Below are 13,880 nucleotides of genomic sequence, written 5' to 3'. Positions count from 1 at the left end.
AGAAAATTACAATATTGGACCTACCCAAAAGCTTCAACCTATTTGAATTCTTTTGGAATGTATCTTCTAGCTTTCTCTGCCTTAACAAGATGGAGTTAATACAAGGCACTGATAAACAAAGAAAAAGAACAGTTAATGAAAGAAACAATTTCCATTTCCCACAAATTAAAGTTGAACATACATAAACAACACTTAGAGAAAGATTCATTGTTACAATTTTGCAGACTTAATGAATTACCTTCCTCTAAATACCCATGTGATGTCTTTTAAAGCCACCAAAGTTGTTTCCAACATGTCAAGGCCAGCCTGGTTTGCAAAGATGAACACCGGCACCGACTACGATCCAGATAGAGAATCATATATATCTTAAATTAAAGGCTTTCATGGAAATGATGAACTCTACTATGAACAAAACATCTGCCATACCTTCAAAGAACAGCACAAAATGGCATCCTGATGATGCCACAAATGTTTAAGCACTGACTCACTAATGAGAGAATCAGATCTCAGCAACTCTGCCCCCAAATAATAACTGTTATTAGAAGAAAAAAGAACAAAAAAGTGAAGGGCATCATTAGATACTTTTCAAGAATGAATATTCAACAATAAAGCTTGAACACAATACAACAGATGCAGACTTGCCTATAACTGCAGCAGATCCAGTTGGCTAGTGTAAGAGCCTCTGGAGAATCAGGAGAGAGTTTTGAGCCAACTGCCGGGTTTATACCAGATGGAGAAATCGCCATGGCAACCCTCTGCACAGAGAAAATCACACTACGGATGTCTGCTCCATTGCGACGGCGCTGGCTCGGGGATCGACAGTTTGAGAGTTGCAACAGGAATCTCTCATGCTTTAGAAATCTGGATGAAGAGAGCAAGGGATAAGTCAGGACAACCTCCAATAGAATAATTTTTATCAAATAAACTAGAATTCTATCCCTGAAATGAACAGTATTGCCTAGTTTATGTTAAAGATAAGAACCATTGCCTTAATTATACAATCAAAATGATCATGTTTTCTGTTTTCATAATTGTGAAAAGAAAAACATAAACATAAGAAAAATACTGTTTACTGTCTTCATTTCTTATTTTCACGGCTTCCATTTTACAAAATTTTGAAAACAAGTTACACAAAAAATGTAGACAAAAAATAAACCAAACCAGAAAAAACTTTTCGTTTGTGTGCTATCTAAAAAGTATTTAAACCTAACTATGTCCAAACCTGCACTTTTCTTTTTTCCTCCTCAAGCTCCATAATTTTCTTCCCAAAGTGCTCTTTGAGTGCTTCAGTATCAATTCCAATGCACTTCATCTTAGACTGCAAGGAAGTAAAAATGTACGGCAATTAAAACACCATAAAATGGAACACTTACTGATTCACTGTTTGAGGCCCCAAGATATTAGCATAAGGACAAATTAAGAAAAACAATTAGCACATTCCAATATCACTTGTTTTTTGTTTTTAGCCTTCCAATATTAATGTTATGGAAACCGATGCTGCAAAAATCCTTTATTTTAAAGTTCAATATACTATAGTATATATAGTAGGAGCAGAAAAGACAAGCTTTATTTAAAAACTTGAAAGAAAAAAAAAGGTAATGACCGAAGAAAAAGCTTTAATTTTGAACTCTGGAGTTCAGGTTTAAGAACGGCCAATACCGTATGGTGTACGAGCTTCTCGTATATTCATTGTTCTTCAGTTACTAGATTTATTTCTAATCTATTATACATAAAGACAATATTTAGTACACACGAAGGAAGGCCCACTTCTTTGCATATGTCAGCCAACTCCAAACATGTCCTGAAATAAATCAAATCATAGCCTATAGTTCAGCAAAAATAACCAAGACTCAAAAAGAAGCAAAGATTTTGCAAGAGCTGCTGAGAAACATACACAGATGCCAATTCGGAAGGCTTCAATATTGCAGCACAACCAGCTGCCAGAGCAGGGGCAACCTTCCATGTAGCCATTAACAGAGGATAGTTCCTAAAACATGATATCTAGTTAGCCATCAAGATAGCAATTTTGCTAACAGAGAGAGGTAACTAGTTTAGGGATTGTAAAAAAATATAACAGCTAAAATATCAAATAATCATCCATAACTGAAATCAATAAATCAACATCACAGTAAAAAAACAGCAGCTCTTATTAACACAATAAAAAACACCAGCTGCACAACAGAACCAGAAATCAAATAAATCATCAACAAAAATTCAAAAACAGCAACAAATAATCAACAAAAACTATGAAATCAATAAATCAACAAAAATTCAAAAACAACAGAGCCAGAAATTCAAAAACAGCAGCAGCAGTATAGCAAAGCCATTTTTCATCAATAATTTCAACAAAAACACAAAACCCTGTAATCTTATCCATGATTTCACTTCCAGAAACAGAGTTAATCAACTAAGAACAAGCAAGAATGAGGGTATCAATTAATCATCAAGCAGTAAGCCAGTAACAGAGTTAATCAACATAGAACAAGCCAGTAACTACAAACAAAGCGTTTTCAAGAAGCAGTGGCTTAAGAAAGCAGCAAACAAACACACCTGAGTCGCATAAGTCCGCTGAAAAGGGCTCTTCTCTGCATTGAGCTGAAAGAGAGAGAGAGAGTATGGACATCTTTGAACTGAAGGAGGCCATAAGGTCGCCGAGGTAGGAGACAGTAGGATGAGCGGATTCGATGAGCGGAAGACGAAAATGAAGATTAACAAGATGAAGAAGGGTGAAGGGCTAAGGGCGAGTGACGAAGATTAACAGTGCGATGAGCGGATTCGATGAGCGGTTTCGAGTGACAAAGGCTAAGGGCGAAGGGCGAAGGGTGAAGGGTGAAGGGCGAAGGGCGAAGGGTTCAGGCCGAAGTGCGAAGGGTGAAGGGTGAAGGGTTCAGGGCTAAGGCTAACGGGAGGCGCTCTTCAGGCTTAGGGTTTCGAGTGATTAGGTCTTTGGGTGAAGGGTTAGTGTCTTGTCTTTGGGTTGGAGACCGGGTTGGGGACCGGGTTGGGAGCCGGGTCAGGGGGCGGGTTAGGGTCAATGGGTTGGAGCCCCTCTCGCCACGCTTTTAAAACGTCACTGTTATGCTCTACGGCCACGCTTTTGAAGCGTGGCAGAAAAGCACCTTTTGGCCACGCTTTTAAAGCGTGCCAAAAGCGTAGTTGGATATGGCCACGCTTTGTAAGCGTGGCCGTAATGAAACCCTGTCGCCACGCTTTCAAAACGTCCTTGTTTCCCTTTATGGCCACGCTTTTGAAGCGTGGCAAAAAAAACGTGGCCGTTTCTCTAACCAATTGCCACCCATACAAAAGCGTGGCCGTTGATGCTTTTCGCCACACTTTTGAAGCGTGGCAATAAAAAAGGTGGCCAAATCTCTAATCTATTGCCACCCACATAAAAGCGTGGCCATTGAGCACTTTTGGCCACACTTTTGAAGCGTGGCAAGAAAAAAGCGTGGCCATAGGTCTTTTTTCTTGTAGTGATATTGAACTCATATATAAGTAGTCTAGCCATTCTTATGTCATTTACACATTTAAATATTTTTTGTTGGTTGAGTTAATATTTTGGATTTATGATTCTTTAAAGATTTCTTGTGTCATTTATCAAAAAATTGTGTCATTTTTAATTAAATGATGTATTTTTGTTATCACTAAATTGATTGTGTGGTATTAAACTAATATATAATAAGTTTAGCTATTTTTGTGTTATTTCTAATCAATTGATGTATTTTTTTAATCTAAAATATATTTAAAATATTTTTGTTTAGTGGGTTAAAGTTTTAGATTTGTGGTCTTTAATTTTAAAAATTGTATCATAAAAACTTTTTATGTCATTTATAATAGAATAATGTGTCTTTAATATTATTAAATTAGTTGTGTGATATTAAACTAAAAAAAATATGATAATAATAATAAAAGAGGAGGAAAAAAAAAGGAGAATAAACTAAAAAAAAAAAAAAAAAACAGAAAAGGATATGAAATTAAATAAAAAAGAAGAAGAAGAAAAAAAAGAACGACAAGGAAAAAAAAAACACATACATATACAAAACTTGGTTGTTAGATTTGGTTACGTAATAAATTTGACTTGTCTAATATTTTCTATTAAAAAAGTTCAAATCCAAAGACAATTAATTTGAACTTAGGTTCTAAGAAGAGTAGGTAAGGATAATTATTCCCGCCACAAGTTAACAAAAGTATAATATTAGAAGGCAAGTCTAATTTTACATCACTAATTAATCAAATACCAGAAGGACTAACCATAACAACACCCCAATCGAAATAAATTCTACATCCAAAACTTTCCTTACAATAAAGTTGGGATAGCTTCCTTATGGAACAAATTAGTTATGATGAATCAACAATTATGTACTCATTGTACTCTTTTCTCTTAGAATCTTGCACATTTTGGTAGATTTTTTTATAGATTCATGGGTCATAAATATGCAACAGTTTAATTATATGTACTTGTAAATGCTTCTTCAGTATTTGATACAAAAAAATAATACACAATCTTTCTCTTAATTCCATATTTTTCATAGTCTTGTTAGACAATTTATATTCCTTTCATATATCAACTTGTTCATCACATTATTCAAGCTAGAACCACGTATATAAGTCACTTTTTTATTTTGACATATGAAAGCAATTACTATAAAAATAAGCATGATGCTTATCATGAGTCTTCCATAGTTCCATATATATAATCTTTTCAGTTTTCCAAAAACAAAGAGGGACAAGAAGACGCAGTTCCTTACAACTATGGATTTTTTCACATGGTATTCTCCCTGGGGGCGATGTACTTTGCAATGTTGTTCATCAGTTGGGATCTGAATAACTCAGCAAGAAAGTAAGCAATTAATTAACTCATTGTCTTATTTTAGTTCATTCAAAGTGTCTTTGGTTCTCATTTTAAAATTATTCAATAGATGGTGAGCAAAATAGAATCAAATAGCTAAAAAAACATATGAGAAGGGGGTTGAATTGCACTTCGAAGATCTTTCGTTGAAAGCAAATACAAACGAAGAAAGCTTATCAAACTTATGAGTAGTGAAAGATAATTATTATTTCTAATTTTAACAAAAGCTAATGTTTAGATATTTAAAAATGTTGTCTAATGTGTGAGTAAATAATCTGTATATAACCAATAATGAGAGAAGAGTTCAGGAGTAAGTACATAATGATCTATTCGGTTGAGACTTGGCTACATCCACTATATCAAATAATAATACGAGATAATCTTTAGATTATTATTCTCAAGCTTTTTCAACTACAATCTAACCATCAAATATAGTTAAATATTATTTTTTCAAATCTTATCAAACTAAGCAATGACTTATTAGATTACAAAGATCTAATAACTTTCCGTATTATTCTTTTCTTAAATTTTTTTAGTCTAAGACTGTATTTGATATGATGAAATACTAGGATTAAAACTGAAAGATTAAGATTCAGTTTTATATATATTTTGTGACCAAAGATCAAAACTAAAAATTTAATCTCAAAACACAAAATTTCACTCTTTTCAGTATCTCCAAAAAAATGAGAATACAGAAAATTAAAATTTTATTAATAATTTCTTTTAAAAATATTCTCATTCCAAACTTGAAATTTAAAGTCTACCCCTCGTTCAAAATGAATTCCATCTCCCAGTAGTCATGGGAACCAGATGAAGATAGAGAGATTGTGCTCCTATGATCAAAATTGAAAAGTCTTAAGCTTAAAGAATTCTCAAAGATTTAGACACAAAACTACTCAGAGAGAGATGGCGAAATGTGTTGGGTTAGGGTTTTCTATTTTTATTAATAAGGGTAATTTAATAATTTTATTTAATTCAGTTCCTGTATTTATCTTAAATCAAATAGGATACTAAAACATAATTTAATTATATATACTTTATACCAAACACAATATATAGACTTAATTTAGTCTCTGTCTTTTAGTTTCAATCTCTCCTCCAAACGCAACCTAAAAATTTGATCACTACTAGATGAAGTTGAAATATAAATTTAAGATTTATGTGCATGAAACACTCACTAAATCTGACATCTTGTTCCAAAACATTATAGGACACGCATAATGTGTTTGGATAATTATATTTGAGATATAGAAGATAGTAACCTAGATTACAAGTAATAAATTATTCTCTTCTAACTTCTAAGATACAAAGAGATTTTCTTAAAGAAGAAAGATGAAAATTTTGAAGAAAATGATGAACACTTGACAATTTTTTGCACAACACTCTATTAATTCTTCAAGGATTTCTTAGGCTCATATATACATAAAAAAAGCCATGTGAATGTTCGAAACCCTTCTTTCGTTTATGTCACGTGATTTTTTAGTTAAAAAGGACACATGCTTTTTGCTTTAGCATGCAGAGAGTTTATCATTTGTAGTAAGTTTTGTACTTTAATTTGTAAAGCAGAGGAAAGAGAGAAGTGTATGTATTTTAAAACTATTCAAATTTGTTACCCACGTTCATTTTGGAGCCAAAATCTATTCGTTATGGTAGTGCTTCTCTAAGGAATTTTGGCACGATTTTAAAATGGTGAAATCGTGACATCTTGTTCCTAATGTGGACTGGTAAATCAAATTCATAATAGGATCCTTCTTAGGTCTCATAGAGACTATTTGCTTGTGTTTGAGAAAAAAATCTCATGTACTAAGATAAACTTCAATCTAACATTAGATATAACACTTAGAACAAATTTTTGAATTATATTTGTATTATGTTAATATTAAAACTCAATCTAAGATATATGGAGTAAACAAATAAGAGATAAAAGGAGAGATAGAGCAAGACCAATAGATGAAAAGCAACAACACACCTAGCTAGCAAGAATCCACACATGGGAAGATTTAGAATTTAATATGACATATATGGAACTAACAAATAAAAGGTGAGAGGAAAGACAAAGCAAAACTAAATAGGTGAAAGTGGGGAAGTAAGATTGACAAGCAGTGGTGAGAGCAACAATACACACATGATATTGATGTTTATAGGGTTGGGGGAGGATGGTAGTGATATAATGGGTTATGGGTTTGGGATTCGGAAATGGAGTATTTAGGAGAGAAGGTGAAGTATAGTTATAGTGAGAGCAACGTTGATTGGAAACACTGGAAGAAAAAAGTTTGACAAACCATTGACTATTAAAATGTTTACAGTAGAATATAATTAAAACATATTTAAAATAATGTCAACAATATTTATGAAGAAACTTTTTAAAAAATTTAGAAATAAAAAATATATTTTATCCAAATTTAAATTATAAAAACATTTTTTAAATAGCCAAAACCTAGTGTAGCCTAATTAGTATGTTGATTAATATTATTTCTTAGTATGCTTTTATTTTTAAGATTAGTTCTAACATTTTGAAACTATAGGTGGAGCATAGATGTTGGTTGGGCAAGTACATGGGTGAAAGTCATCAATGAGTGGTTCGCAGCCACAATTTACCGTAAGTGAATGATTATTGATTGTACATTTTTATTTTATAATCAAAATTATTTTTACTTGAATTAATAGGTTTAACTGCATGCTCTATATGCTAAAAGAAATCAGCTCCAAATGCGTAGTTGTTCTATTTTGCATTCTAAGTAGTTTGAGTTAAGCATTTGTTTTAATTAAGTTGCAATTTTATTTATTATTTTTAAACAGTATGGATACTGATTTCTCCAGTTGTGAGGCAGAACAAAGTTATGGATGATAACGATGGGACTACTCCTCAGGAGATAGCTGACTTTGTTATGGTTTAATTGACAATGAAAAAAAAATTATTTTTTTTATTTTTTTAGTTATTCCTGACATTATTAGAAATTATTTTATTTTTAATGTAGTTAAATCATAAATGTGTGGAAGAAAAACCATTTCATTGTACTTAAATGACTTATCACGCTTACATTTATAGATGTGATTGTTTAATTGAATGAGATAACAAAATAATCAAGGACTCATGGATTCTCAAAAGAGCTTAGAATTAAGTTGAATGAGGAAGCAAGATGTGGAGAAATATTTATCACTAGATGGGTCAAATTAGAATGCCCCACTCATCAAAACTAACAATATAAAGCACCAAATATATTGCACAACACGAGAATAAATGATTATATATACTCTTAATGCCACAGAGAAACGTATATATGAAAAATCGAACTGAACTGATCAGTCCAATCAGTTTAACCGCAAATCGATGCATAATCTGATTTGATTCATAAATAAAATTGTCGAATTTTCAAACCGAAAAAAAACTATAAAATTATTCAGAAACTGGTAAACTGAACCAAACTAAAATTCAGACAATTTTAGCCAATCAATGTCATTTATGGTAGAAAAACGAAAAAGAAAAGACACTAAAAATGGTTTATGGCATAAAAAAGAAAAGGCACTAAGAGACAAATTAAGCAGCAGATCATCAAATGCAAGAGAAAGGAGCCACGACAGTAATGATGTGAAAGTTTTCAAGTGAATTGAAAAGAGGGGTTGAATCAAGGAACCACTTTTGTTAGTCTATAATTCAGATTGTATAGTATACCGAACCAGCAGATTATTTTTGCTTTTGTTTCGTTCTACAGAAGCATAATAGAACAAAAATAGAAGTTGCAAAGATGAGGGGTATAGAAGAGTAGTGACACTATGATATATCTTGATTCGGTTACGAAGTGCAATGTGACCTACGTCCAGTCTCTACCATAATAATGGTAGAATTTTCACTATAATCAAGATTGATTACAAATATCAATTTCAAGAGACTCACTCTTATAACACACCTAAGGAACCAATTGCACTCTAATCCAAGTACATTTTCAAATACAATCACTTGAAAAAAAGTACAATGACTTTTGTGTGATCAATACTCTTTACCTTGTGTATCTCTCAATATAAACTTAATTCAAGTACATTTTTAAATACAATCACTTGAAAAAAAGTACAATGACTTTTGTGTGATCAATACTCTTTACCTTGTGTATCTCTCAATATAAACTTAATTTTAGACAAGAAAAGTAAAACCATACCCAAAAGCAAGGAAACATAGGATGTGTATATGGTCTGAATTTGCTCGAATGAGTTGTCTTCTTCCTTGGATGAATCATCATATATAAACATTTTTTTTCTTTTGATCAAGCTAGCCGTTGCACCTTTAATTGTTGTAGCCATTTGGCATTGAAAAAAAAAATCCTTCCTTCTTTGGCTTGATAACAATGTGCAACGGCTTTCTTTTCGTGTAGCAATTTGATTCTTGAAGATGATTGTCAATCATGAGTTGTTTTACATACTGTTTATACGATTGTGGAAGTTGATTGCTTATTCATTAATACCTACAATGCTCATAAAAAAATAAGTTATAATGGATAATTATCAATTATGTTTATCATCACAAGATAAATGTTCAATTCTTGACTCAATAATATTCTTTTTTTTGACAAACATGATTAAACTAAATTTAGGAAGAGAGAGTAACGAGTAACTTTCCTAAATTTTTAGCTAGCTCCTTCTATTTTTAAGCATTAAGCCAATCAAGAGCAAAAACACAAGCTTTGGTACCAGAGCCTAAATCAAAACAACATACATAAAAAATAGAAAAGCTAGACAAAACATGGTGCATGTGACCTTTATGTATGAGAGTAAAAAATGAGTTAACACCCAAATGCTAGAATAAGAGCAAGCAAAAATACAAAACATGTATCAGAGCAAGACTAGAATAATATGAAAAGATACCAATAGCTAAAATAAAAAACAAGTTTATGAATAAATCCATAAAGTATAAAACCAGAAAATAGTTTAATCTCTTTAAATTTTTCCTCTTTTGTCATCAAGGAAAGAAACTAAAAAGGTACTTGTAGCAAGATGTAAGTCCTAGCAGCTCCTCATAAAAGGCAGGTTAAGAGTCATTACAGTCATCCATAAAATAGTATAGAAAAATAGGAGATAAAAATTAAAGAAGTTTCACAAACTCAGCAGCAGCAGCATAGAGATATTCTTCAAGCATCAGAGTCAAAACCCTCAATTGAATCTTCTTCCTTTTCTTCCTTAGAGAAGTAGGAGATATCATTGAGCTCCTTAAAGTGCTGCTCAACAATTTCCATTTTTTGCTTGGATTTTCTTACTTTTAACTCATGATCATCAAATTAGCGAGATTGGAAATTTCATCGATTACATCCTTGACAATGACCGAAAGAATCTTAATCTTGGATTCTTTGGTTTGCTTTTTAAGATCAGTGAGAGAGTCCGACATTCTGAAATCTTCAAGAAGTTCAGTGGTAGTATATCATCCAATTTTGCTTTTCACTATGCCACCTCCTTCCAAGAATGAGTTATATTCCTTGAAATTTTTAACAGATAAATTAACATTATAATATGTAAAAATATTTGTAATAAAAAGAGCATAAGGCAAGACAATATTTTTCTCACTCTTTACACACTCATAGATATGCATCCTCATCAAGTAAAAGAGATGTGAATCCCTTAAATAAGAGCATACAATACTAGTACATCACAAAATGTCACTCGTTGAAAGAAACCGCTCCGAGGTACAATGTAATTGGGCATTGACAAGGTCAAGGATTTTATGAGTGAGTGTGAGGCCAGAATATAGAGATACTTGATCACATATGGTTATGAGGATAGTGTTTAGGCTAATGACGCGTTTGCATCTTTAGTAGTTTTTCTTACTTTAATATCTTGTTTCCTTAAGTATAATCATAGTTTCTTCTTTTAATCTCATCATTTTAAGTATCATTTGTTACTAAGGTGTTTTCAAAGTGCTTTTCTAAAAAATACAGTTAAAAGAAGAAAAACTAAGTAGAAAAGGAAGCATATTCAAAGGGACAAGCATTGCATACAGAGCTAGAGCCAATTATGTAGGAATCAAAGCCATGCCAACCATGCAGCATAGCTGGCGTGCCACATACAGTGAAGGGCATGCAATGCCCATGCATCGCCTTGGAGAAGAAGGAATAGCATGCCATGCCATGATGAGGGTGTGCAACACCACCCTAGAGAGCAAGCAAGGGTGTGCCACACCATGGTGCAGGCGTGCAACGCCCTGGAGAGAAGCTAAGGCAAGCGTGTGAAGCTTGATGCGGGCCAAACGTCGGTTCGAAAATTTCATAAAATAATTCCGTTGCAAGTATAGTTCCAAACCAACAAACAACTCGAATCAAAGTTTAATTTGTTTGTCACAATACAAACCAATAAAAATCGAGAGTATTTAAACCTCGACTCGTCTCTCAAATGAATTGCAGTGAGGTATGTGTGTTATCGGTTATGAGTATAAAAGGGGGTTTGCGGATAAAGAGGCGAGAAACTAAGTGACAAGATAGTAAAACTAACAACTAAAGAAGTATAAATGCTAAAAGACACTCCTGAAAAGAATTGAGAGTCAAAGCTTCCTTTTCAAGTCATTGACCATGAACATGGTGATTATACAGAGTTAATCCCATTTAGTCATCTCTAATATCGGGAGAAAGTTAAATACGCATAGTCAGTCTTATAAGAAGAACAACTAACAACCCTAAATCACCAATCAATATCGGACATCAAAGACTCTTGTATCACTAACTACGACATGACAATTATAAGAGCAAACTTAATTAGTCAACCTCTAATGACGAGATAAGTCAACCATGTTTAATCAATCTCAATCCATAGGTCTCACTCGTTAATGGAAACGAGATTAATTAAAATCTCCAAATTATCAATCAACTCAAACATTAGTGAAATCAAGGTCACCTAAATTACTCAATTCCAATCCAAGAGTGTAGAAATCTACCCTAAAACTAAGAGATATTTTTACAAACACTTGGAAGGCATAGAAGAAAAGTATCATAAAATTGCAATAATAATAAAGTCTAAAACTACCAAATGCAAGATAACAATAATAATAACTCAATTAAACATCAATAAATATAAAAACATCAAATTGCATTAATAGAAATTAGAAGTAAAAAGAGGGTTCATAAAACTAAAAGTGACAAAATAAAGAAAATAACAAGTAAAACTAAGAGAATTAAGGCAATTCAACAAGGAAAAAGTAAAGGAAATTAAATCAAAACAAGCATCAAAACCAAAATCTAAGAGGGATTTAACTAAATCTATCCTAATTCTAGAGAGAAGAGAGAACTTCTCTCTCTAGAATATAACCTAAAACATTATCTAAACTAAACCTAATTGCTCTCCCCTTGATTCTCCTTGAGAATTGCATCGAATACTTCAGAAATGAGTTGGATTGGGTCCAAAATTGGCCTGAAATTGTGACCCACATGTTTACTTAAGTAAATCATGTACTGGCAGTCATGCACACACATGAGGCATGTGATGAGCGGATATTTTATACGCTTTTTGACATCATTTTCATATAGTTTTTAGTATATTTTATTTAAGTTTTACTAAGTTTTCATAGGTTTTAGTGTAAAATTCACATTTTTGGATTCTACTTTGAGTTTGTGTATTTTTGTACAATTTCAGGTACTTTCTGGCTGAAATTGAAGAGCTGGAGCAAAAGTCTGATTCAGAGGCAGTGAAAGCACTGCAGATGCTATTAGCATCTGACCTCCTTGCACTCAAAAGAGCTTTTCAGGAGCTACAGAGGTCCAATTAGCGCGCTCTCAACGGCTATGGAAAGCTAACATCTAGAGATTTCCAGAAATATATAATAGTTTATACTTTTCTTCAGAATTGAAGGTCCAAAACTAGCATTCAACGCCAGCCATTTATCCTAGTCCAAGCGTCCAACGCCAACGCCAACAGAGAAGTGGCCAGCGTCCAACACCCATAAAGCTGTCCCTAGCCAATGTTCAATGCCCAAAAAGCATCCTAGCACATGGGAGACGCTAAATCTCAGCCCAAACACTCACCAAGTGTGCCCCAGAAGTGGATTTTTGCACTACAAGCCTAAACCTATCATATTTTTGTAATCCTTAGTCATTAGTTTAGTATTTAAAGGAGAAGATCACCCTTTTGTTGGACACATTCGATCTCTCCAGCATACTTTACGTTTTTTATTGTATTTTCTATCAGTATGAGCCACTAAACCTCCTAGGTTAAGGTTAGGAGCTCTGCTGAGTTTTATAGATTAATAAAAGTATTTCTTTTCTATTTCAATTCGTGTTTGATTCTCTATTCTAAGATGTATCTTTGTTCTTCAACCTTATGAATGAGTTGAACCGGCACAAGGCTATCTCTATTCTACATGGGTTCAACGAGCGTCTTTCATCGGATATCAATGAACCACTAGCTTGATTATACATCTCTTAGACGGCTAATCCACGACTTCGTTGGGGACTTCTCGAGACATCAGTTCAGCCGAGGTATGGGGAGATTAGAGTCTTTGTGGTAGAGGATAGAACCAAAGGTGCAGCATTCTCTGATCCGGAAGATTCGACCTTATCTGTGGCGTTTTGAGTAGGATCATCTAGGGGAATGAACTGTAGGAGCTTCACCCTCATTCAGACTGGATGCGCACTAACCCTGGTGTTCAGCCTAGAGGAGAATTGGCGACCTCTCAAGAAAGGCGTTGATCACATACAACCTGCCATAGAAGGAATCATTCACAGTTGGAGTAGACAGTGAGACTGGATTAATCCGAAAGAACAAAGCACCTCTGAAGCCTTAACCATCTTCTTATCATTAGTTTCACAACCACTGTGAGTAACGTTATCTTTACTTTACTTTTATGCACTTAATTAATCAAACAACTTTTCTATCCACCTGACTAAGATTTACAAAATAACCACTGTTTGATCCAAGCCAACAATCCTCGTGGGATCGACCTTGACTCACCTCAGGTATTACTTGGACGACCCAGTTCACTTTCTGGTACAGTTGTACGAGTGTGGAAATCCGTGCACCAAGTTTTTAGCACCATTGCCGGGGATTGTTTGAGTTTGAACAA

The 13,880-nt window shown here is 33.4% G+C and overlaps 1 protein-coding gene across 2 annotated transcripts in view; it reads left to right on the top strand.

The window, feature by feature from the left end:
- The window catches only part of LOC107610953 (Serinc-domain containing serine and sphingolipid biosynthesis protein), a 52,890-nt gene extending 45,001 nt beyond the window's left edge, over positions 1-7,889 (top strand). For both annotated transcript variants that reach the window (XM_088505091.1, XM_088505090.1), the window contains 3 exons: positions 4,707-4,840; positions 7,375-7,448; positions 7,649-7,889. In XM_088505091.1, coding sequence (XP_088361217.1) covers positions 4,707-4,840; positions 7,375-7,448; positions 7,649-7,746 — 306 coding nt within the window. In that variant the 3' untranslated portion in view covers positions 7,747-7,889. The remainder of the gene's footprint in view (positions 1-4,706; positions 4,841-7,374; positions 7,449-7,648) is intronic.
- The last annotated feature ends 5,991 nt before the right edge of the window (positions 7,890-13,880 follow it).

The sequence above is a fragment of the Arachis ipaensis genome, chromosome B2 (assembly GCF_059453495.1).
Source record: "Arachis ipaensis isolate K30076 ecotype BB chromosome B2, ASM5945349v1, whole genome shotgun sequence".
Lineage (NCBI taxonomy): Eukaryota > Viridiplantae > Streptophyta > Magnoliopsida > Fabales > Fabaceae > Arachis > Arachis ipaensis.
The sequence above is the reverse complement of the archived record's forward strand: the minus strand, read 5'-3'. Positions and strand labels throughout refer to the sequence as shown.